This window comes from Myotis brandtii, unplaced genomic scaffold (assembly GCF_000412655.1).
Source record: "Myotis brandtii unplaced genomic scaffold, ASM41265v1 scaffold1044, whole genome shotgun sequence".
NCBI classification, from domain to species: Eukaryota; Metazoa; Chordata; class Mammalia; order Chiroptera; family Vespertilionidae; genus Myotis; species Myotis brandtii.
Window position 1 is genome coordinate 582,964 of NW_005353514.1, and position 24,185 is coordinate 607,148.

The 24,185-nt window shown below is 38.4% G+C and overlaps 1 protein-coding gene across 1 annotated transcript; it reads right to left on the reverse strand.

Moving 5' to 3' along the window:
- Window positions 1–3,215: 3,215 nt before the first annotated feature.
- Window positions 3,216–23,771, reverse strand: YEATS4 (YEATS domain containing 4). The gene is made up of 6 exons (XM_014538811.1): window positions 23,645–23,771; window positions 21,233–21,299; window positions 21,032–21,126; window positions 12,366–12,458; window positions 12,192–12,279; window positions 3,216–3,654 (listed from the first exon to the last, which is right to left on the reverse strand). The coding sequence occupies exons 2-6, from the start codon at window positions 21,294–21,296 to the stop codon at window positions 3,485–3,487; spliced, it is 510 nt and encodes a 169-aa protein (XP_014394297.1). The 5' UTR covers window positions 21,297–21,299; window positions 23,645–23,771; the 3' UTR covers window positions 3,216–3,484.
- Between the last annotated feature and the right edge of the window lie 414 nt (window positions 23,772–24,185).

Here is a 24,185-nt window from a genome sequence, read left to right on the forward strand (position 1 = left end):
TTACTCCAGGGAAAGAAATTTGCGAAGTATTTAGGCATGAGCTAATGCTTTGAACATGAGAAGAATTAAGTGTTATTGAGGCAGAAAGGCTGTAAATTACTGGTCTGAGTCACATTGCTAGATGACTAACCCCTTAATCTCCTATCTCTTACATGCAAAATATGGATAGCAGCCCTACCTACCTACCACACTGTTTAGAAAAATGAGACTTACACTTTGCTCTTCTTTAAAGAAGTGAGCTACCTAATTAGCTGACTTTACTTGTTCTTAGTCGTTATCTCAAAAGTAATTAATCCTTGGTAAACACATATTCTCTTCCACTTGCACAAGAATGGAGAAAATCAAAACCTTGTATTTTTAATGTTTGCTTTAAAATTCTAAACAAAACTTGTCATGTTTTACAAATGTTGAGATAAATTTACATAGTATTAAAACCATGTTTAAATGTACAATTCAGTGTTTTTAGTATATTCACAAGATTGTGCAATCATCACTACTAACTCTAGAACATTTCACCACCCCAAATGGAAATCCCCTTTCCCCCTTCCCCTGGCAACAAGTAATCAAGTTTCTATTTTTAAGAATTTGCTTATTCTGGACATTTCATATAAATGAAATTATATAGTATGTGGCTTTTGTGTCTGGCTTTATTCATTTATATTTGTTTTCAAGATTCATTCTGTTGTAGCAAAATTAGTACTTATTTCCTTCAGGTTGAATAACATTCCACTGTATGGCTATGCCCCATTTTACTTCCTTCATCGCTGATGGATATTTGGGTTGTATCCTTTTTGGCTATTATGCATAAGTCTGCTACAATCATGTACAAGTTCTTGTATAAGCATGTTTTCATTTCTCTTGGGTGTACACCTAGAAGTAGAATTGCTGGGTCATTAGGATAACTAAGATTAGCTTTTTGAGGAACTGCCAAACTATTTTTCCAAGTAGCTATACCCATTTTACATTCGCACCAGCAACATGAGGGTTCTAATTTCTCCACATCCTTGCTAACTTATTTTAAATATATTTTTATTGATTTCAGAGAGGAAGGGAGAGGGAGGGATAGAAACATCAATGATGAGAGAGAATCATTGACTGGCTGACTCCTGCAGGCCCCCTAACTGGGGATCAAGCCCACAACCCGGGCATGTTCCCTAACCAGGAATTGAACCATGACTCCTGGTTCATAGGTCGATGCTCAACCATGGAGCCACGCTGGCCAGGCAGAAACATCGATTTTGTTGTTCTACTTATTTATGCATTCATTGGCTGCTTCTTGTATGTGCCCTGACTGGAGATCAAACCTGCAACCTTGATGTATCAGGATGATGCTCTAAGCAACTAAGCTACCTGGCAAGGGTGTTACTTACATTTTCCAAAATACTTTCCTATCTATTGTTGTCCCTCGGTTGCGAAGATAGTTCAGCCAACATGGTCTTAAACATTAAGTACTACTAAATGCTCAAATCACAGTAGGTGAGTCCAAAAGTAGAGGGCTCACCATGTGGATGTGAACAGAAGAGGCTGAGGAAGAGGTAGAGAAATTAGGGGTAAATGTGACGGTGATGCACCGGTGCTTCCTGTGCGTCTTTGGGACAGGATGAGAGATTAAATTGTTCCCTGTGAAAACTAGTGACACTACAGGGTAGTTAGGCAGAACAATACTTAAGATGTGATCTTTGCCATCAAAGAGCTTCTGTTACTACAATGGATGCCAATAAAAGATGTGTGATCACAATACTATGAAGACATTAATTGTAATGAGAGAGCTCCAGTCATCAGAGAAAGGGAGAAACATTACAAGGCAGGAAACGGGTCAGTAAACTACATTTATTGAGTACTTACTGGATACTGGTACATCAAATACAAAAGAGTCAGGATGAACAGGAACAATGACCCCTAGGAGCACCTCCATCTGGGAGAAAGCCACCCCTGAATTCCTGCCCTGATGTCAGACAGTCCAGTTCCTCCCTGTATGTCCCTGGTTCACCCAATGCCGCCGCCCAGTGCTGGAGCTCGGAGGAAGCGGGACCGTTCTCAGCATGAAAAGGAACAGTTAAAGAAATATATGGAGTTAAACCTATTTCTGCAATATAGCTTGCATCAAGAAATGAAGAAAAATGGTGAATTAGAAAAAGAGATTACCAGAATGATGATCTTATAGCAAAAGTGCAACCTGCATCTTCAAAATCTATACATCTGGATGAAAAAAATACACTTCAAAAGAAATGTGAAAAACGAAGGAATATAAAAGAGAAGTGGAAACAAGCAGCCGTAAACCTCAGAAAACATGGAAATTAATATGGTAGAATACTGTAAAGTAAAACAGTATAAACAGAAGATTTAAGAAAGAACAAGACAGGATGTAGCAGAAAAATTAGAACAAGTCAATCTATTTTTACAGACACAAGCATGTCTGTAAATTGCTCAAGAAAATCTAGAGCAGTTAAGAGAAAATAATAGTGCTTCAATAAGAAGCCAGTTTGAACTCAGAATTAAAGATGTTGAATCTGAACTCTCCAACATGAAAACTTCTTAAGACTGTAAATGGGGAAAATATAGGCAACTCTACCGAGAAGAAACAGGATGTAGAAAGTCATCGGCAAATGAACTACACGAGACGAACGAGAGGGGAGCAGAGGTCAGCACCGAACTCCTCCTGCAGAAGCACCAGCACAGCCTTCACGCAGCACTCCTCATACGAGGCCAGCCTAGAAACACTGTGTTGGAAATGTCAGTAATAGTTCTGTACCCAGAAGGAATTCTACTCCAAGAGTAGTTGGTGATTCCTGCCTCAAGAATCCTTTTTATGACTTAAATAAACTTGTAATACTAAAAGGAATCAGGATGAAGGCAGTTAAGAACTTAAGAAATTAAATATACACATTAATTTTACCACTAATTCTAACTACCAGGGAAGTACGAACTGTGTATAAATTACATTTTATAATGATTTTTTAAAAATATATTTTATTGGTTTTTTACAGAGAGGAAGGGAGAGGGATAGAGAGTAAGAAACATCGATGAGAGAGAAACATCGATCAGCTGCCTCCTGCACACCTCCTACTGGGGATGTGCCCACAACCAACGTACATGCCCTTGACCGGAATCGAACCTGGGACCTTTCAGTCCGCAGGCCCACGCTCTATCCACTGAGCCAAACCGGTTAGGGCTATAATGAATTTTTATGCCTGTCTAAAGGATAAGCTATACAATGTAATAAAAAAAGTTTTTAATTGTGCTTAACAGCATAGAATTTACCCTAAAATGGGTTAAAATGCCTATACAGAATTCATATCTATTATATACATATGTTTCACATTAAATATTGCTTGAAAAGTACAAACACTTTGACCCCATTGCTGAGGAACCGATGGTCAACAACTATATATGCAGCTCTCTAAGAAGCATTTGCAATCCATTTCCCCTTCAAAGTCTACCTTATTTTCAGTTTAGTTTCCTACCAAGTTCTCTTCAGAACTGTTTACATCTCTTTTGTTTGATCATCTTCTTCGAGTTTCCTGATTTCATTTTTTAAACAATTTATAGTTTCACGACTTGCTTTTAATCTCTCCTTAAGCTCTGCAATTTCAAAACTTGTTTTTTTCTTCGCAGCTTCTAATTTTTCTCTGGTTTTCACTTCAAGTTCTGCAACTAAGAAAAACATACACTTTTAATGAACTATTTCATTTTTCTTACACGTCTAAAATATGTCATAGAGTAATATATAAGGCATTTCCTGAAGTCAATGTTCCCATGATGAAATATGGGCAACTTAAGAGATATAACATTAAACATAAGAGGGTGGGTAAGAAAATCTGAACTACCAAGAGAGGATCTTAGATGTTTTCTTTAATAGTAAAATTATAGCCACTAATATTTCAATTTATAGTTAGAATTTTATAACATAATATCCTTGTTTTTCTCCATAAACATGTTAATCTGGAAATAAGGGGGCATACAATCCAAAGACATCCAGCTAATAAGAACACTAAATACATAGTGTTCTTACATTTATGTACAGGTAAAACTGACATAAACCAAAAAGAGAGCAGTAACTGTCTAGGTTTGAATTCTAGTTCTACCATTTATTAGCTGTACTACTCTGAATAATTTATTATCTCTATGCTCATTTCATCATTTCTAAAATGGATATTATAATTTAAAAAACACCTCCATATTCTTTTTTGAGGAGATTTTAAGTGAATTCATGTATATAAAGTATCTAGAATACTATCCGGTACATAGAAAGTCATATTAACTACTATTATGACAGAGAAACATTAAATGATATTTATAACATTCAAGCTGCCTATATAACAAGTTACTAAAGAAAATATCACTAAGCAAAATAGAATTCATCTATTTAAATATTCCACTAGTGTAGCATTCTATTTTACAAAGAGAAATGTCTACTTTCACCCAACATCTCCATCTTGTGGACATTTCAGGTAATTGCTGCTGATACTTAAAGCATAGTTATGCTTTAAGTAAAGCGTAAAATGATCTCTAATTGGAAGAAGCAAGGTTTGGTGAAGGAAAAAAAACCAAAAACAAAAAACCCTTTGAGCACTGCTGGCGAGGCTCAGTGGCTGAGCATCGACCTATAAACCAGGGCACACACCCAGGTTGTGGGCTCGATCCCCAGTGTGGGATGTGCAGGAGGAGGCAGCCTATCAATGATTCTCTCATCACTGATGTTTCTATCTCTTTCTCCCTCTCCCTTCCTCTCTGAAATCAATAAAAAAACCCCACATACACAAAAACCTTTGAAATCTGAAAGACTTGAGTTCAAATATACCCCTGGCCCCTTATTAGCTGAATGCTGACATCTCTAGGTCTCCTTCAGTCTCATCTTTCTGTATGATACAGTTAAAATTCTGTATTTCTCAGAGGATTTATAAGGATTAATCAATAGAGCTGGCCCTTTGTGTCCATGGGTTCTGCATCTGTAGACCTAAAATACTGGGGTGGGGGTGGGGGTCGGGGGAGAATGTTACCTTGTTATTAATGTGTACTATGCAGTTAGGCCTAGATGACCACATCTGTACTGAACATGCACATACTATTTTTTTCTTGTTATTCCCTGAACAATACAGTTCAACAACTATTTACATAGCATTTACATTGTATTAGGTAGTATAATCTAGAGATGACTTAAAGTATATAGGAGAATATGCATAAGTTATATGCAAATACACCATCCTACCCTATATAACAAAAGGCTAATATGCAAATTATCCCCTTGACCAGGAGATGGACCAGGAGTTGAACCAGGGGCCGGGGCCAGCTGACCAACTGCCTGCAGCCCCTCTCCTCGGCCAGCCCCAACCCTGATCAGCCCCCCACCCTGATCGGGGTGGGCCAGCCAGACCCCACCAGTGCACAAATTCGTGCACCAGGCCTCTAGTTTTATATAAGGGACTTGTGCATCAGCAGATTATCATATCCTCTGGGTGTCCTGGAACCAATCCCCAGCGGATACCAAGGGAAGAAGACTGTATGTATATGTGAGACATTTAGCACATTCAAAACATGCAATGTTTTATTTTGCTCATTGCTAGTGACTTTCTTTTTGTGATACATTTTGTAATACAGATATTTATATTGCCAAAACAATCCATATTTTTCTCTGTACTTTCTTTCACTGCTTTTATTTCTAAATTGTTTTCACCTCCGTTTTTAAAAAAAAGTTTTGGCCCTAGCTGGTTTGGCTCACTGGATAGAGAGCATTGGCCTGCAGACTGAACGGTTCCGGGGGGTTCAATTCCGGTCAAAGGCACATGCCTGGGTTGCGTGCAGGAGGCAGCCAATCAATGATTCTCTCTCATCATTGATGTTTCTCTCCCTTCCTCTCTGAAAACAATAAAAACATATTTTTTTAAAAAGTTTTACCTCATGGAGATGTAAAGCAGGGCATAGGCAATACTAGTATAGTCAATAATATTGTAATAATTATGTTTGGTGCCAGGTGGGTGTACTAGAAACATCAAGGGGAATACTTTATAAAGTATATGACTGTCTAACCACTATGCTGTGCACTTGAAACTAATGCAAAATAGTACTGAATGTAAACTGTAATTAAAAAATAAAATTAGCCCTGGTCAGTGTGGCTCGGTTGGTTGGAGCGTCATCCTGATATGCCAAGGTTGCAGGTTCAATTCCCCAGTCAGGGCACATACAATAATCAACCAATGAATGTATAAGTAAGTAGAACAACAAATTGATGTTTCTTTTTCTCTCACCCTTACTCTCTCTCTCTAAAAATAAGTAAATAAAAATTTTAAAAATTATAAAAAGTTTGTACCTTTTGACCCCCTTCATCCATTTTGCCCACCCCTCACCTCCTGGCAACCAGCAATCTGTTCTCTGTATCTTTGAACTTGTTTTTTTTTTTTTTTTAAATTCCACATATAAGTGAGCTTATACGGTATTTTTCTCTCCCTGTCTGACTTATTTCACTTAGCATAATTCCTTCAAGTCCCATCCATGTTGTCACAAATGGCAAAATTTCCTTATTTCTTATGGCTGAATAGTATTTCACTGTGTATATATAGATACCATATCTTCTTTATCCATTCATCCATCAATGGACACTTAAGGTAGTTTCCATATCTTGAGTACCATAAATAATGCTTCAATAAACATGGCAGTGTGTGTGTGAGTGTGTGGTGTGTATATCTGTATGTATGTGTGTATATATATGTATATTTAGTATTTTCATTTTCTTTGGATAAATACCCAGGAGTAGAATTATTGGATCATAAGTGGTTCTATTTTTAAGATTTTGAAAACCCTCTATACTGTTTTTCCACCATGTCTGCACCAATTTACAATCCCTCCAGCAGTGCATGAGAGTTCCCTTTCTCCACATCCTTGCCAACACCTGTTTGATGCCTTTTTTTTTTTCTGTGTTTGTTTTCTCTTTGTTGCTGTTGATGCATTTTTTATAATAGCAATACTGACAGTTGGGAGGTGATTATTTCATTGTGGTTTTGATTTGCATTTCCCCGATTAGTGACGTTGAACACCTTTACAGGTACCTGTTGGCCATCTGTATCTTCTTTGGAAAAATATCTATTCAGATCTTCTGCACATTTTTAAATTAAATTGTTTGCTTTTTTTACTCTTGAGTTGTATGAGTTATTTATATATTTTGGATATTAACCTCTTATCAGATACATGATTTGCAAATATTTTCTCCCATTCACTAGGTTGCCTTTTTATCTTGTTGATGGTTTCCTTTGCTGTGCAGAAGCTTTTTGGTTATTGGTTACTGGCCTTTCTTATGAGGTGTAGGAGCTCTTTATATATTAAAGAAATTAGTCATTTGTGATATGAACACAATAGTTTTTCATGGTTTGAAACAAAGTCTTCACACTTTGTTTACAGTGCTTTGTTTACAATGCAAAATATTTTATTCCCTTGCTCCCCTCTCCATATCAATTAAAAAACACTGTTACATGCTGGGGTACAGAGGTAGAAGATGGACAAGAAAGAAAAATGCAGTACAATGTCATAAGATAATCATAGGGAGAAATGAAAGCAGACTGGATTTATACTAAGGGAAAAGGAAGGGGTATGTGATTATGAAGGAAGGCATCTTGGAAGTAGGAAAAACTGAACAAAGTTCTACAGAATGAGAAAGGAAGTAGGTAGAGGAAGTACACATAGCAGGCCCTAGAACAGCCATGGGCAAACTACGGCCCGCGGGCCGGATCCGGCCCGTTTGAAATGAATAAAACTAAAAAAAAAAAAAAAAAAAGACCGTACCCTTTTATGTAATGATGTTTACTTTGAATTTATATTAGTTCACACAAACACTCCATCCATGCTTTTGTTCCGGCCCTCCGGTCCAGTTTAAGAACCCATTGTGGCCCTCGAGTCAAAAAGTTTGCCCACCCCTGCCCTAGAAACAGCACATGTACATTTGGGGAACAACAAGGAGTCCTGTATTATTGTAAGTCTTAAATCTAGTCAGGAAGACCTGACTCATTTGTCAGAAAGACAGCATTCAGAGTAGATACACATTCCGTTGGTCTGATTTAGTTACCCTTTATTCTTGACAAATCATAAGATTGCAAAGGGCAGGATATGTCTGGAAGAAGGCCTAGGTTAATTAGCAATGAGATCATGGGGGAAAACATTTTTAAACTTCTTTTATTTTGTTCCACTTTTCTGCTTTCTACATACTAAATGCTTATATTTTTAAATTTCAAAATGAAGCCTCAAGCTGGAGCAAATTAATCCAAAGAAGAATAATTATTTGTGCAGAGCCGATCTTACTTACTGGTTTGAAGCACAGATTATAAGGCTTTTACACAGAGATCGATAGCTTATTGGTTAAGAGTACAGACTCTGGGTTTAAAATCCTGGCTCTGATCTGTAGCTCTAGGGCAGTGGTTCTCAACCTTCTGGCCCTTTAAATACAGTTCCTCATGTTGTGACCCAACCATAAAATTATTTTTGTTGCTACTTCATAACTGTAATGTTGCTACTGCTATGAATCGTAATGTAAATATCTGATATGCAGGATGGTCTTAGGCGACCCCTGTGAAAGGGTCGTTCGACCGCCAAAGGGTCTGGACCCACAGGTTGAGAACCGCTGCTCTAGGGTCTTTACTTATACAATGGGACTAAAAGTAGTACCCTCCTCTTATGGTTATTATGGTATCCAATAAGTTATGAAATGTTAAGTGCTTGTCTAGTACATAGTAAGCTCTCATTGCATGTTCATTTAAGTTATTCCTTGTAAAAGCAACTATTACTTTAAAAGCTGTATCATTAGTGTTTAAATTTGCATGGGTTTACTACTAGCACAAGTATCTTTATAAACTTTTAATATGCTTCATAATGAGAAATGTCTATCCTGAATATCACTCTATCTAAAAATATTACTAAGTTTTTAGAGCCTAAGTTCTGAGGAGTGCTTGGGATGTAGTCCTGACTCTACCAATAATTTGCTGTATTCATGGGCAAGTAATTTAACTTAACTATACCTGTTTGCTTTTACAAAATGGAGTACTTAATAAAATAATTGTAGAATTAAATTTTATACATGTACAGATTTAGAAGAGTACAAATAGTTAACACTCTGCCCTAGCCAGTTTGGCTCAGCAGATAGAGTGTCAGCATGCGGACTGAAGGGTCCCAGGTTCAATTCCGGTCAAGGGCACATGTCCGGTTGCTGGTCTGATCCCAGTAGGGGGTGTGCAGGAGACAGCCAATGAATTATTCTCTCTCATCATTGATGTTTCTAGCTCTCTTTCCCTCCCACTTCCTCTCTAAAATCAATAAAAATATATTTTTTATAAAACCATAAAAACAAAAACAAATAGTAAGCACTCAATAAATCTGCTATCTTATTCTTACCAAATATTGAGTATAATGCCCTCAAATTGGTAAGAGTGTACATATCTTTTTAGGTCTTTGATTAACATTCCTAAATTGTTTTCCTAAGAGGCTAAAGCAATTCATACCCACACAAACAATTTATGAGAATGTAAAGTTCAACACATCCTATTTTTTAAAATATATTTTATTGATTTCTTACAGAGAGGAAGGGAGAGGGATAGAGAATTAGAAACATCGATGAGAGAGAAACATTGATCAGCTGCCTCCTGCACATCCCCCACTGGGGATGTGCCTGCAACCAAGGTACATGCCCTTGACCAGAATCGAACCTGGGACCCTTGATTCCGCAGGCCGACGCTCTATTCATTGAGGGCACATCCTCACTATTAAAGATTCCTTTTGCTGATTTGATACCCATTGTTTGCTTCACAGTTTTTAAAATTTATCTTTTCATTTTATTTTTAATATATTTTTATTAAATATATTTCAGAGATGAAGAGAGAGGGAGAGAGAGATAGAAATTTCACTGATGAGAGAGAATCACTGATCAGCTGCCTCCGGCACACCTGCTACTGGGACTGAGCCCACAACCCGGGCATGTCCCTGTCCAGAATCAAATTGTGACCTCCTGGTTCAGAGGTTGATGCTCAACCACTGAGCCATACCAGCAGAGCTCACTTTATTTTTTTTTAAATTTATCTTTATTGTTGAAAGTATTACAGATGTTCCCCCTCCAAGTTTTTTGCATTTTAAAAATTACTAGCAGGGACAAATATTTTCCCATTTTATTTACTAGTGATCTCTTCTTTCGCCTGTCCATGTCTTTTGTCCATTTATCAATTGAAGTTTAAAATTTTTATACAGTGTCCCAAAAAAATGTATGCATATCCTATATAATAAAAGTCTAATATGCTATGTGTCTGGTAGTCCAGTTGGCCGTTCAACCAATCAAAGCATAATATGCTGATGATATGCTAAGGCCACGCTTGCTATGATGTGCACTGACCACCAGGGGGCAGACGCTCCAACCAGTAGGTTAGCTTGCTGCTAGCGTCCGGCCAATCGGGACTGAGCAAGATAGGCAGAACATGCTCTGGAGCCCTCTCACGGTCCCTCCCCAGCTGGCCAACCTCCCATGTCCCTCCCCAGCCCTGATTGTGCACCCTTGGCCTGGCCTGTACCCTCTCGCAACCTGGGACTCCCTGGGGGATGTCGGAGAGGCGGTTTAGGCCCAATCCCACAGGCCAGGCCCAGGGACCCCACTGATGCACAAGTTCGTGCACCGGGCCTCTAGTTCTTTGAATAATTATAAAAACAGTGTTTATTAAAATAAATTTCATTTAAAAAAACTGAGCTATCAGCTTTTAAAATGTGTATACATTTTTTTGGGGACACCCTGTATTTCATTTGTCCATTTTAGGGTTTTTAAGATACTAATCTTTTGCCATATTTCTACAAAATTATTTTTCTTCTTTGCTCTTTTGAAATGTAGAAGTTAAATATTTTTTACAAAATCAGGTTTTTCTTTCCTTTAATGTAATTTCTTCTAACATCTCAATTTTAAAAACTCTTCCCCAGCCAGGTCAGCCATTTCTCTAATTTTTTAAATAATAGGTTGACTGACTTTAAAAAACATTTAACTATTTTTAATTAAACTGGAATCTGTCTTGATAAATGCTATGAAGCAATGATCTAAATTAAGTTTTCTTCTCAAAAGCTTATCAACTGTGCCAGTACCACTTTTGAAATTATCTTTTTTTTCCTTACTGATTTGATGTTATTAAGAAAATAAAGTGAATATAATTCATAACATGCAATTTACTGGTAAAAACTTCCCAAGGATATACAGCTCCATGGATAAGCTTTAACACATAAAAGATATTTTATAGAAAAGCTTTTTTATAAAACACATTAATTACTTGTACCTACTTAAATGAGTTATTTGTTTTGTTGAAAACACAAAAATGTGGTCACTTGAATTTTAAAAGAATTTTCCTCTATCAATTTGGTACATTTTATGCTATAGGAGAAAGAAGATCTATGGAGCACAAATGACCAATAACAAATTAAAATAGCATATTAGGTGCTTTTTTACCTTGTCAAAGTGGTCATATACATATGTTTTATGTTCATAATGAAGTAGGCCAGGTAAATACATTTGCAGATGCAGAAAGTGAAGCATAAAACTTTTAAATGAGTATGATTTTAAATTTTAAATGACTACCAAGTGGCAAAATTATAATCAATATTCAGATCTTTTAACTTCTAGTCATGAGTTTCATAAAAATACAAACAAAACAATATTGAAACCAACAAGGGTTAAATAGAAACTGCCTTCTCCCCTGTATTCTCGTCTCCAACCCATTCTTTTATTGGGTCCCATCACTTCTTTCAGCCTATAAATATACTGGTTTATTTCCCCCTGAAAACACTACCCTCTAGACCAGTGGTTCTCAACCTTCCTAATGCCGCGGCCCTTTAACACAGTTTCTCATGTTGTGGTGACCCCCAACCATAAAATTATTTTCATTGCTACTTTATAACTGTAATTTTGCTACTGTTATGAATCGTAATGTACATATCTGATATGCAGGATGTATTTTCATTGTTACGAATTGAACATAATTAAAGCATAGTGATTAATCACAAAAACAATATGTAATTATATATGTGTTTTCCGATGGTCTTAGGTGACCCCTGTGAAAGGGTCGTTCGACCCCCAAAGGGGTCACAACCCACAGGTTGAGAATCGCTGCTTTAGAGCATTATGGGCACCTAGTTTTTCTTCCTCCATACTCACTATTTTCCAGGATTAATTATAAACTCATGGCACTTACATTCTGTTTCATGCTTGTAGGCTCCTAATGTTAGCTGACGAGATGTTGTTAATAATTGTTGCATCATTGCTGTTGGGTCTTGAAATATCTAATGAGATAAAATGAGAAAAGCCCTAATAACTTCAAAGTTCTACAATTTAAAATGCTTTTAAAACTCTCGTTATAAAATCTTACCATTTCATCATAGAACTCTGAAACCACTGTCTTTTTCCCCAGCATTGCATTGGTATCTGATTGGAACAGCTTTAATAAATGATACAGGGTTACCTGTGAAATAAAAACAGACATCACATCTGTGCAATGGTTACCTTCATCATTGTGAAATGCTGTCATTTCTGTAACTGATTAGAGACTGGAATTAGTAAACATACCAAATTCAGGATCTTGTCTCAACTGTGGCAAATCACTCAAAACTCTCTGTACTTTTACTTTCCTATTAGGTATTACCATCATCCACATCTAAACATGAACATTCTGAAGATGGTAAGTAAAGATCTGTTACAAAGCATTTCTAGAGAGTGACTGTATACAAAAATAACATAAGATACAGCTCTGGAAATTAAACTGGAAAATTACTAACACAAGTGAAATTAGATTATGACAGTTGTTCTGTGAAGATTAAAGTTTACAAATTTGCTATGGCAAAAAACATTTTGATACTTTCAAAAGGAATAACTAATACTAAAATGCTTATGAGGGTAAGATAATTTCTTTGGCGACCTATAAGATTATTACGTAAGGAGGAGAACCAAGATGGCGGCGTAGGGAGTAGACCTGTGCGTGCTGCCCTCTCACAACATCATTGAAACTACCAACTATAAGACAAACAACCACCATTCAGAACCATGGGGAAGTTGGCCCAGTGGGAGATCTACAACTGGAAGAAAAGAAAGAAGCGCAGTGAGACTGAGTAGGAGCTACAGAGGCGTCAAAAACAGAGGTACGCAGTCACACGCCAGGCGGGCTGCAACTGGATGTGCGTTTTTTTTTCAATTGGACGCGGTTACGAACCCTCGAATCCTCTGGGCTTGCTCGGGGCAGGTCTCTGAGGCCCCAGACCCCATGGGGAGAGGCGGCAAGGCCTTGCAGTGGTCGGAAAGCGGAAAGCGAGGGAAGCTCTGACTCGCGCTGCTGGCCGGCACTGGGGGACGCAAAGTCCCGGTGTCCTGGAGAGGCGAGGGGCCGCGGAGACCCCGCCCTATTCAATTTACATTCCCATCCAGGCTGTGCCAGAGGCACAAGAGGAAATGCCTGCGCTTTTACAAATTCTCAAATCCACTGAGCTGGTTCGGGCGGGATCATGAGGCCCCAGACCCTACAGGGAGAGGTGGCATGGCCTTGCAGCCGTCAGAAAGCGAGGGAGGCTCTGTGGCACAGCTGCTCGCCGGCACTGGGGGACGCGAAGCCCCGGTGTCCCGGAGAGGCGAGGAGCGGAGACACAGCCAGTGCTATTTGCTCCACCATGGCGACTCCCTGAGACCCAGCCCTAATCAATTTACATCCCCATCCAAGCTGTGCCAGGTGCACAAAAAGACCCACCTGCGCTTTTGCAGCCTAACCCAACAAATTGCAGACTTCAACTGCTCGCACCCATGGGAGACACACTCAAGAAGCAGACCCAGGAGAACCAAGATGGCGGTGTAAGGGAAGAGACCTGTGCGTGCCGCCTCCCACAACAACATTGAAACTACCAACTATAGGACAAACAGCTATCATACGGAACCATGGGAAAGCTGGCCCAGTGGAAGCTCTACAACTGGAAGGAAAAAAAGAAGAACACTGAGACTGAGTAGGATGTGCAGAGACACCAAGTACAGAGCCCAACCCAACAAACTGCAGATTTCAACTCCTCGCATAGAAAGAAGAGCATTGAGACTGAGTAGGATGTGCAGAGGCACCAAGTACAGAGCCCAACCCAGCAGGCTGCAGATTTCAGCTCCTCGCATCCGGGAGGGACGCACTCGGGGGGCGGAGTCGGGTTCGGGGCAGGCTGGGGCTGGGCCCGGCTGGGCCGGCGTTGTGGAACCGCTGTACCAGCAAGCACACAAACATGCCCACCGGTTCCAGTCTCGAGTGGGGCGCTGGGGGACGGCAGACAGGCAGTCTGTGCACTTGGTGGAGGGCGTGGTCCGAGCAGGAGTGCTGGATGTTCAGCCACCAGGAACGCCTGGAGATTTTGTCTGGTGGGGAGCCGCCCGGCAGGGGACAGAGGGCCAAACTTCGTGTTTCCCCAGTGAGGCTGGGACGCCCCGGTGAGGTCGGGACGGCCCCGGTGAGGACGATACAGCCCCGGTGAGATTGGGAATGCCCTAGTGAGGTCGGGATGCCCCCGGAAAGATCAAGACAGCCCTGGTGAGGTCGAGACTGCCCTGGTGAGGTCGGGATGGCCCCGGTGAGGTCAGAATGGCCCCGGTGAGGCTGAAATGGCCTGGATGAGGTCAGAATGGCCCTGGTGAGGTTGAAACGGCCCCGGTGAGGTCGGGACGGCCCCGGTGAGGTTGAAACAGCTCTGGTGAGGTCGAGACGGCCCCGGAGAGGTTGGGACTGCTCCAGTGAGGTTGGGACAGATAATGGGGACCAGTATAGACTGATGAACAGGGGTAGATGCAGAGGCAGAGCAACATTGAACAGACTGTCATACTATAGTGGGAAGCCTGGGGAGGGTTGGGGGGGGGAATTAAGAGATCAACCGAAGGACTTATATGCATGCATATAAGAATAACCAATGGACACAAGACACTGGGGGTTAGGGGCCGGGGGAATGTCAAGGGGGGGAAAAAAGGAGACATATGTAATACTCTTTGTAATACTTCAAGAAATGAAAATTATTTAAAAAAAAAGATTATTATGTAAGTAACAAAGTCAGTGGTAATTCACTTTGGCATGAACATGTCTTCAAAATACTTAAAAAAAAACAAGTGTAGTAAGACATCAAAGGAAAAGTTTTATAGAACAATGTGTGATTACTTTAGCAAAATAAAACCCAGCTGGCAAAATATCAGAGTTCATGTTGAAGTTGGAGAAACCAATTCAGAGGCCTCAGAGAATTTCCCAAAACTTAGCAAAAATCATTATAAGTAACCGTGCATCAATCACAAGCCATATTCCAAGCAGATAATTTGAGAAATGTATGGAATAGACAAGGGCATGTGACTACATGGATGGCTATTCCATAACAGGGAAATCACAACCTGGAAACGTAGGGAAGAGAACTGTACACAGGTGGGAGCCGGCACTCCCAGAGGAGCCCAGAGAGGTTCAGAGCTCAGAGTTGGCAGGTGGAGAAATCAAGAATGCTGGGGGCGGCTGGGCCTGTTAGCTTTCTATTATCTTCCTTCACGCATAGACAAGAGAACATGCATATCTTCTTGTGGAACCTAGAATTTTTCACCCAAACAGTATGAAGTAAAAATAAAGAATTTTCAGATAGCAATGGCTCTGAAAGTTTATTTCTCAGGCATCCTTTCTGAAGAAATTCCTCCAGCAAAATGAAAAGCAGAAACCTGGAAAGATGAAGAAAAAGATCATCTGTCCTCATTAGTAGTTGACAGGCACTATCTAAAAGAAAAATTCAAACTATATGAGATGCATGAGAGTAATTTCTAGAGAAACAGAAAAGAATAACTATGGTTTTCCTGGGCAAGGGGCCAGATATGGGAGAAAACAAGATGTTATGGGTTGAACTGTGTCCCCCAAAACGATATGATGAAGTCCTAATCCTTAGGCCCTGTGAAAGTGACCTTATCTGGAAGTAAGGTTTTTGCAGATATAATCAAATTAAGATAAAGTCAGTAGGATGTGCCCAAATCCAATATGACTAGTGTCCTCATAAGAAGAAACACAGAGAAAGGCCATGTGACAATGAAGACAGAGATGAAGTTATGCTGCCACAAGCTAAGGATCCTGGGGCTACCAGAAACTGGAAGTGACAAGAAAGAATCCTCCCCTAAAGGCTCTGGAGAGAGCAGGGCCAACACCTGGATTTTGAACTTCTAGCTTCCAGAGCTGTGAGAATAAATTTCTGTTGTTTAGCCACTCAGTTTGTGGTACTATGTTATGGCAGCCCTAGGAAACTAGTACAAAAGACTTGTACTTTTTGTTTTTAAAAACTTTAAAAAAAAATCTGCATGTTTGACTTTTATAATTAAAAAAATATATAAAACTGTCCTCCCCTCAATTTATCATTTAGACTACCAGAGGCATTCATGAAAATATATAGGCAATGAAAAATTTCAAGACAGATGTCTCCAATTTTGAGCTGTGTTTGGTGATTCTTAGAGCAACGAAAACACCTGTACTTACTACAGATGTATTTCTAGGCATAGAAATTTTAGCTTTTGTTTTGTTAATCTTTACCCGAGGATATTTTCTCCACTGGTTTTTAGAGAGAGAGTGGAAAGGTGGAAGAGAGGAGGAGGGAAGGAGAGAGAGAGAGAAACATTGATGTGAAAGAGACACATCAACTGGTTGCCTCCTACATCTGCCATGACCAGGGTTGGGGATCAAACCTTGCAACCCAGATACATGTCCTTGACCAGGAATCGACCCCTCGACCCTTTGGAGCACAGGCCGATGCTCTACCACTGAGCCACACCGGCCTGGGCAACAATTTTAGCATTTGCTTTTAGAAACACCATTCCTTTTACAATGGCTTGACCTATAATAGGTTAATGGATAACAGACGTAAGTCACAAGTTACCAGCGTCTTTTATATTTTAAATAAGCTCTCATTTGACATTTTCTGTAAGAACCAACTACTGAAAAAGTATAATGGTTTCATTATACTAAAAGAATATTACAATAGTTTTTGGGGACTAAAATTCAGGCATAGCCCTGGCTGGGTGGCTCAGCTGGTTGGGCACCAAAAGGTTGCTGGTTTAATTCTTGGTCAGCGCACGTGCCCAGGTTTTGGGCTCCATCCCTAGTAGGGGGCATGTGGGAGGCAGCCAATCAATGTTTCTCTTTCTCTCTCTCCCTTCCTCTCTCTTTAAATAGTAATATATATATATTTAAATTCAGGCCTATGTAGATCTATATGGAAACCTATTTAATAAATTAATCACTGCAGAAGTGCAAAAGAACATATTACTTTACTTTTCCAAGAGTGGACTTTAAAATTACATGATATAAAGATTTCTTTCAGAGATGTATTTTCCAATTGGGATAGGAGGGGACAACAGATGAAGAGATAGGTAAGGGCACACATTCTCAAAATTAAAATGAATTCAAAGCAATCTTACAAAGTTAAAAAGAGCTTCTGCTCTAGTAACATTACTGACTTCTTATCTCTCTCAATATCTGCTAAATTTTGTGCTCCAGTCTCTTTAACAGACTACTTATTTATTTGTTTAATTCTCACCTGAGGATATTTTCCCACTGATTTTTAGAGAAAGTGGAAGGGAGAGGGAGAGACAAAGAGAAAAACATCAATGTGAGAGAGACACATCAATTGGTTGTCTACCACATGCTCCCCAATCAGGGCCAAGGACTGAACCTGCAACTGAGGTATATGCCCTCGACCGGAATCGAACCCGGGACCCTTCAGTCCACAGGCTGACACTCTATCCCAGTGGTTCCCAAACTTATTTGGCCTACCGCCCCCTTTCCAGAAAAAATATTACTCAGCGCCCCCTGGAAATTAATTTTTTTTACATTTTAATAGCAATTAAACAGAAAGATATATGTATTAATGTTTCTACCTTTTTCGTAAAATATAGTAAAGAAAGGTGTAAATTAGAAACATTGAAGTTTGAAATTATGAAACTATTTATTGAACTCAGAATAGAAAGGTAATACAAAAAAAGTTAAAACAAATGCACCTGTGGCCATCACCGCCCCCCTGGATCGCTGCAGCACCCACCAGGGGGCGGTAGCACCCACTTTGGGAATCACTGCTCTATCCATTGAACCAAACTGGCCAGGGCTTAAAAGACTATTTTGATTAAGAACAAAAGCAGTGCTTCATCTTTGTATCAAGATATTTGAATAATATTTTGCAAATAATGAATATTTAATAATTTCTTGCCATACAGAATAGTTGTGAGAGTACTCTAGAAAGAAAACAAAAATGGCAGACCTGGAAACCGTATCACATGAAAAATATTTAAATGAGCCACAGATGTTTATACAGGAAAAAAGAAAACTAATGTATGAATAATTATCAATAAAAAGTTCAAGGAAGCTTATAATAAAGTAGAGCTTTCTTTTTTTTTTTTAATATATTTTATTGATTTTTTACAGAGAGGAAGGGAGAGGAATAGAGAGTTAGAAACATCAATGAGAGAGAAACATTGATCAGCTGCCTCCTGCACACCTCCCACTGGGGATATGCCCGCAACCAAGGTACATGCCCTTGACTGGAATCAAACCTGGGACCCTTCAGTATACAGGCCAACGCTCTATCCACTGAGCCAAACCGGTCAGGGCAAAGTAGAGCTTTCTTAAAACTAGAACCACCCCACACCATGCCCAGCAGGCATGGCTCAGTGGTTGAGCATTGACCTATGAACCAGGAGGTCATGGTTCGATTCCCAGTCAGGGTACATGCCTGGGTTGCAGGCTCCATTCCCAGTGGAGGTGAACAGGAGGAAGCCAATGAATGATTCTCTCTCATCACTGATGTTTCTATCTCTCTCTCCCTCCTCCTTCCTCTCTGAAATCAATAAAAATATATTTAAAAAAACAACAATAAAAAAAATCCTAGAACTACCCCAAACCTGAACGGGATGTTTCACTTAATGACAGAAGTCAATATTCTCCATACTGAAATTAGCAAAACGCAAAGGAGATTATTTCAGAGACAGCATGAAGAAATTCCTACCTAGGAAGAGTATGGCCTCTGTCAATGGGTTCTAAATCTTACCTTGTATCAAAATCACCTGGGGTGCTGGCCCCTCTCCAAACCTACTGAATCAGACTCTCTAGGGCAGCGGTTCTCAACCTGTGGGTCGCCAACCTGTGGGTCGCGACCCCTTTGGGGGTCGAATGACCCTTTCACAGGGGTCACCTAAGACCATCGGAAAACACATATATAATTACATATTGCTTTTGTGATTAATCACTATGCTTTAATTATGTTCAACTTGTAACAATGAAAATACATCCTGCATATCAGATATTTACATTACGATTCATAACAGTAGCAAAATTACAGTTATGAAGTAGCAATGAAAATAATTTTATGGTTGGGGGTCACCACAACATGAGGAACTGTATTAAAGGGTCTCGGCATTAGGAAGGTTGAGAACCACTGCTCTAGGGGATTGGGCCTATTCGTTTGAACTTATAAAAAACACCTCGGGTACTTCTAATATAGTTAGTTAAGAACCAATCCTCTGAGCCCTGGCCTGGGTGATACTCAACTTCTTTAAAACCACATATAGTTTTAAAACTTTAATCTGATAATGAAAGTCTAAATGTTTGGTGCCAAAGGAATGAGCTTAAATCTATCAAGATGAAAATTAGTGGTGAGAACTATTAAAGCAAGCCCTGAAACAAATTAAACACCAGCCACACAAATGTGAAATGAGAGAGCCATAACTGAGCTGTGGCCTTCTAGGTTTAAAAATAAAACAGGCTTATGCCAAGGTTGTGGGTTCGATCCTCAGTCAAGACACATACAAGAATCAACCAATGAATGCATAAATAAGTGGAACAACGAATCCATGTTTCTGTCTCCCTCCCTCCCTCTCTATAAAAGCAATCAACCAATCAAAAAACTGAGGCTTAGTGGTTTGTCAAAAGAAAGAGTAACGGAAAGAGTGTGGGGTCTAAATCTAATACTTGGGTTCAAAACGAGCTTTGCCACAACTAACTGTATTTTTGAGTCTGTGACTTGACCTCTGAGCCTTAGTATTCTCCTATCTAAAATGAAGATATCACCAACTTCACAAAGTTGCTGAGGGATCACAGTGAAAGGTTTGAGGGACTTTTTGCATTATCAAGCAATGATCTTATAAGAAGAGACCATAAAATGAAAAAGTTGGTGGTTATCAATAAGGATTCACAAGTAAGATATAAAGTAAAGCTGCTAGTACTTTTTGCTTTGAAAAAGCAACAAGACTATATTTCTAAGGCTTTTAACTATAAAAAACTGGATACTCCCATTTCAGATAGCATATGGACTCAACTTGTTTATTACTAGTAACCAAATGATATTAGTGAATTTAAAATTTTTGCTGTGGTATCCCTGGACGAGTAGCTCAGTTGGTTGGAGCATTGTCCCAATACACCAAGGTGACAGGTTTGATCCCCGGTCAGAATATATACAAGAAGTAACCAATGAATGCATAAATAAGTGGAACAATAAATTGATGTTTGTTTTCTCTCTCTCCCCATTCCTCTCTCTAAAATCAGTAAATTAAAAAGTAAAATTTTTGCTGTAGCAATCATATGATTTTCATGGTTTCTTTCCAATAAATGTTCACATTGTATTCCTTCTTTCTATATTGAAAAATAAAAGCCTTGGAAGGCACATCACTTAAAAATGAAAAATCTTAACTCATGGCAAGATACACTATGCCAGCCCTGCTTAAGTGTTGTCCCATGCACCAAAAGGTTGCTGGTTTGATTCCCTGTCATGGCACATGCCCAGGTTGCGGGCTTGATCCCCAGTAGGCAGGAGGCAATCGATCAATATTTCTCTTTCTCTCCCTCTCCCTTCCTCTCTCTCTAAAACCAATAAAAACATATTTTAAAAAAAATATACCATACCATAAGAGTACATAAAGTAAGTCTGAATAAAAATGTTAACACATAATATGCTCTTCATTAAGTATTGTTACATTTTCACAATTACTAAAAAAATCTGTTTTAAATTTACAAAGATTACCATTACTCACAGGTCTCTCATTAGGATCAATAAAAAATATTTTGATGATTATTTCGAATTCACCCCATCCTGTTTCAGTAATTTCATATGGAGGCTTAGTAACAACTGAAGAAGAGAGAAAAAAATAAAACAATTATAATTGTAAATTACTGATGTAGTTTCCTAGCTCTTTTTAAATTTGTATATTATAAATGAAAAAACTATACTCTACCTCTTAAAGGATTGCCATAGCTTTCATGTAACTTAAATTGAATTTTCTTCACATATGCTGACATATCCTGAAATACAGAGGAATTAATTAGTTCTGCCATCTACATATAAAAACTAGGAGGGAAATACACTAAGCATATGTACCTAATTTTATAAAACACATTTCCCCTCAAATATTATAGAATCCAATTTTCTAAAAAAAAACCCACCATGAATTATACCTAGGAGATTTGGTTTTTCTTATTTTAAACAAGAAAACCGGTGAATTCTCTCATAATTCATAATATATAGGAATATACATATCAATTCACTTATTTTGCAAATAGTTTTTTATATTTATCTATAGACAATACTCTAAATCAAAATTTTTCCATAAAAACAATAGTACACTTCCAATATTTTTATAATAACCATATTATCCAAAGCAAATTTAAAAACTAAGCAACGTCAAAGAAGAAAATTATATCATATAAAGCTAAGGTCATCTCAACTAAGCAGCTAAAACTGTTGGATATAAAACTGCTCCTTTTCTTAATTTTATTTTGAAGCACAAGAGCATATTCCTTAGTTCTGACACATGAAAGGGATTCTCCTAGCTAACGTGTCTTTTTCAAACATACCACATTATAGAAAAATGCAAAACAGAATAAGCCAAACAATAGAAATGTTTATTAATATTTTTTCTTTCAGGAATTTTTGTGTGTGCTTATTACCTTGCATCCAATATGTTTAAATTGGAATCATACTATAATGATATATTAATATCTGCTTTCATTACTTAATATAATATTGTGAACATTTCCCCCCCCCCCCCCCACTTTTTTTGAATTTATTGGAGTGACACTGGTTAACAAAATTATACAGGTTTTAGGTGCATAATTCTACAGCACATCATCTGTATGAACATTTTTTTCTGAGGTAGATTTTCCTAAGTATCTTTGAAGTCTGTTTTGGAAATAGTTTCATTCGTTTTTATTCTACAAGTATGAGTGACTACTAACTTTGGGTACTAGATGCCCAAATGGTAATAGGGTCTTGCCCTCAGGATCTGTCTATGGAGTAGGCGGCAGACAAGAAAATCAGTATTTCAGTGTAATCTGTGTCACTGAGGGCACGAGGTATAAGACCATAGGAGAGGCACCTAACATAACAGTTTTTGGAGGTCAAGAAAGTAGTTCTAAAGAAAATACACTTGAACTAAGACTAAGGAAATAGTAAAAATAGGGAGGGAGGGAGGGAGGGAGGGAAGGAAGGAAGGAAGGAAGGAAGGAAGGAAGGAAGGAAGGAAGGAAGGAGTTTAAGAGTGCTCCTTTGAGAAACTAGAAGTAATTTAGTATTGGTAGAATGTAGGGTATAAGGAAATGAAGAAGCAAATACAGACAAGGTATAATGCTGCCGAGATAGGATAATGAAAGACCACAGCATGCCTCTAAAATAAGGTAGTTTTACCTTTATGAGGCTAATAGGTAGTCACTGAAGGTGGGTTTTTTTTTAATAACAGCTTTATTGAGATATTCACACACCAAATAATTCACCCACTTAAAACATAGCATTCAGTGGCTTTTTAGTATATTCAGAGTTGTACAACCATCACTATATTCAATTTTAGAATATTTTTATCATATAAAAAGAAACCCCATACCATTAGCACTCATTCTTAAGTCCCTCTTCCTCCCACCACTGGCAACCACTAATCTATTTTCTGTGTCAGGATTTGCCTATTCTTGACATTTTATAAAAATGATACCATAGAATATGTGGCCTTTGTGTCTGGCCTCTTTCTCTTACTGTAATGTTTCTCAATTTCTCCATGTGGTAGCAGCATGTACCAATACTTTTTTTTTTACTGCCTAATGACATTCCATTGCATGGATATACTGTATTTTATTTATTCAAGACACTTGAGTTGTTTCCATTCTTTTGTGTGGATTTTGAAGGGTTTAAATAGAGGAATAGTTTATTCACTTAATAAATATCTGTTGAATACCTACTATGGACTGGCTGCATTCCAGGCATTAGAGATTCAGCAACAAAACAAAATTACCAGCAGCCAGATTATATAGCAGTTTTGTCTTTTATCTTCTCTGATGATAACCAACCAAATTATCACTTAAAAATTAACTACTATTCTTGAAACATCTGATTAAATACTAAGCTAACTTAAGACATGGTGATTGGAAGATGTGCTGTGTTTATAGCACAGTTCTTGTTAGTGTAATTTAATTTTAATTAGAAAACATTTTTGGAAAATTTCTACTGAACAATCATATGAAAATGACAGCTCTCACTTTATTCTTTCAACTTTTGGGGTGGGTAACTTTTCTAAAAAGGACCAATTTTATAATCAGAGAGTCACTATAATATTAAAATTTATTTTCAAGCAAAACAAACTATAGGAAAAAACAGTACCTACCTCATTTCTATATGGTTTTACATATACTGTCCATTGATGGGTATGCCCATCCTCTTCTCTTTTCTTTCCAAAATATCGAGCAACATTGCCATAAACTATTGGTTTAACGATAGTAACCCCCTAAAAGGAAAATTTTAAACACAAATTAATATTGGATCATTACCCAAATAAACAGAAGAGTTCTGAAAGTTTGTTTTAAGAAATGGCAGGCATATAAGAGACTCATTTCAGATGGAAAGCTACAGACTAAAAGTAAAGGGATGGAAAGACACTTCGAGAAAATGAAAACAAAAAAAGCTGGGGTTGCAATACTTATACCAAACAAAATAGACTTTATTTTAATTAAATCTTGTTGAAAGTACTACATATGTCCCCTTTTTTCCTCCATTGTCCCCTTCTAGCCCACCTCCCTATTGTCTGTGTCCATGGGTTATGCATATATGCATACAAGTTCTTTGGTTGATCTCTTCCCACCCACCCACCTACCTTTAAAACAAAGGCTATAACAAGAGACAAAGAAGGACTCAGCAATTCCATTTTG

Coding starts and splice junctions, on each gene's coding strand:
- YEATS4 (XM_014538811.1), bottom strand. CDS start 21,296: ATGTCAGCATATGTGAAGAAAATTCAATTTAAGTTACATGAAAGCTAT. Junction 21,127..21,232: donor CTATGGCAATCCTTTAAGAG/GTAGAGTATAGT, acceptor TCTCTTCTTCAG/TTGTTACTAAGCCTCCATAT. Junction 12,459..21,031: donor TTGATCCTAATGAGAGACCT/GTGAGTAATGGT, acceptor TTTATTTCACAG/GTAACCCTGTATCATTTATT.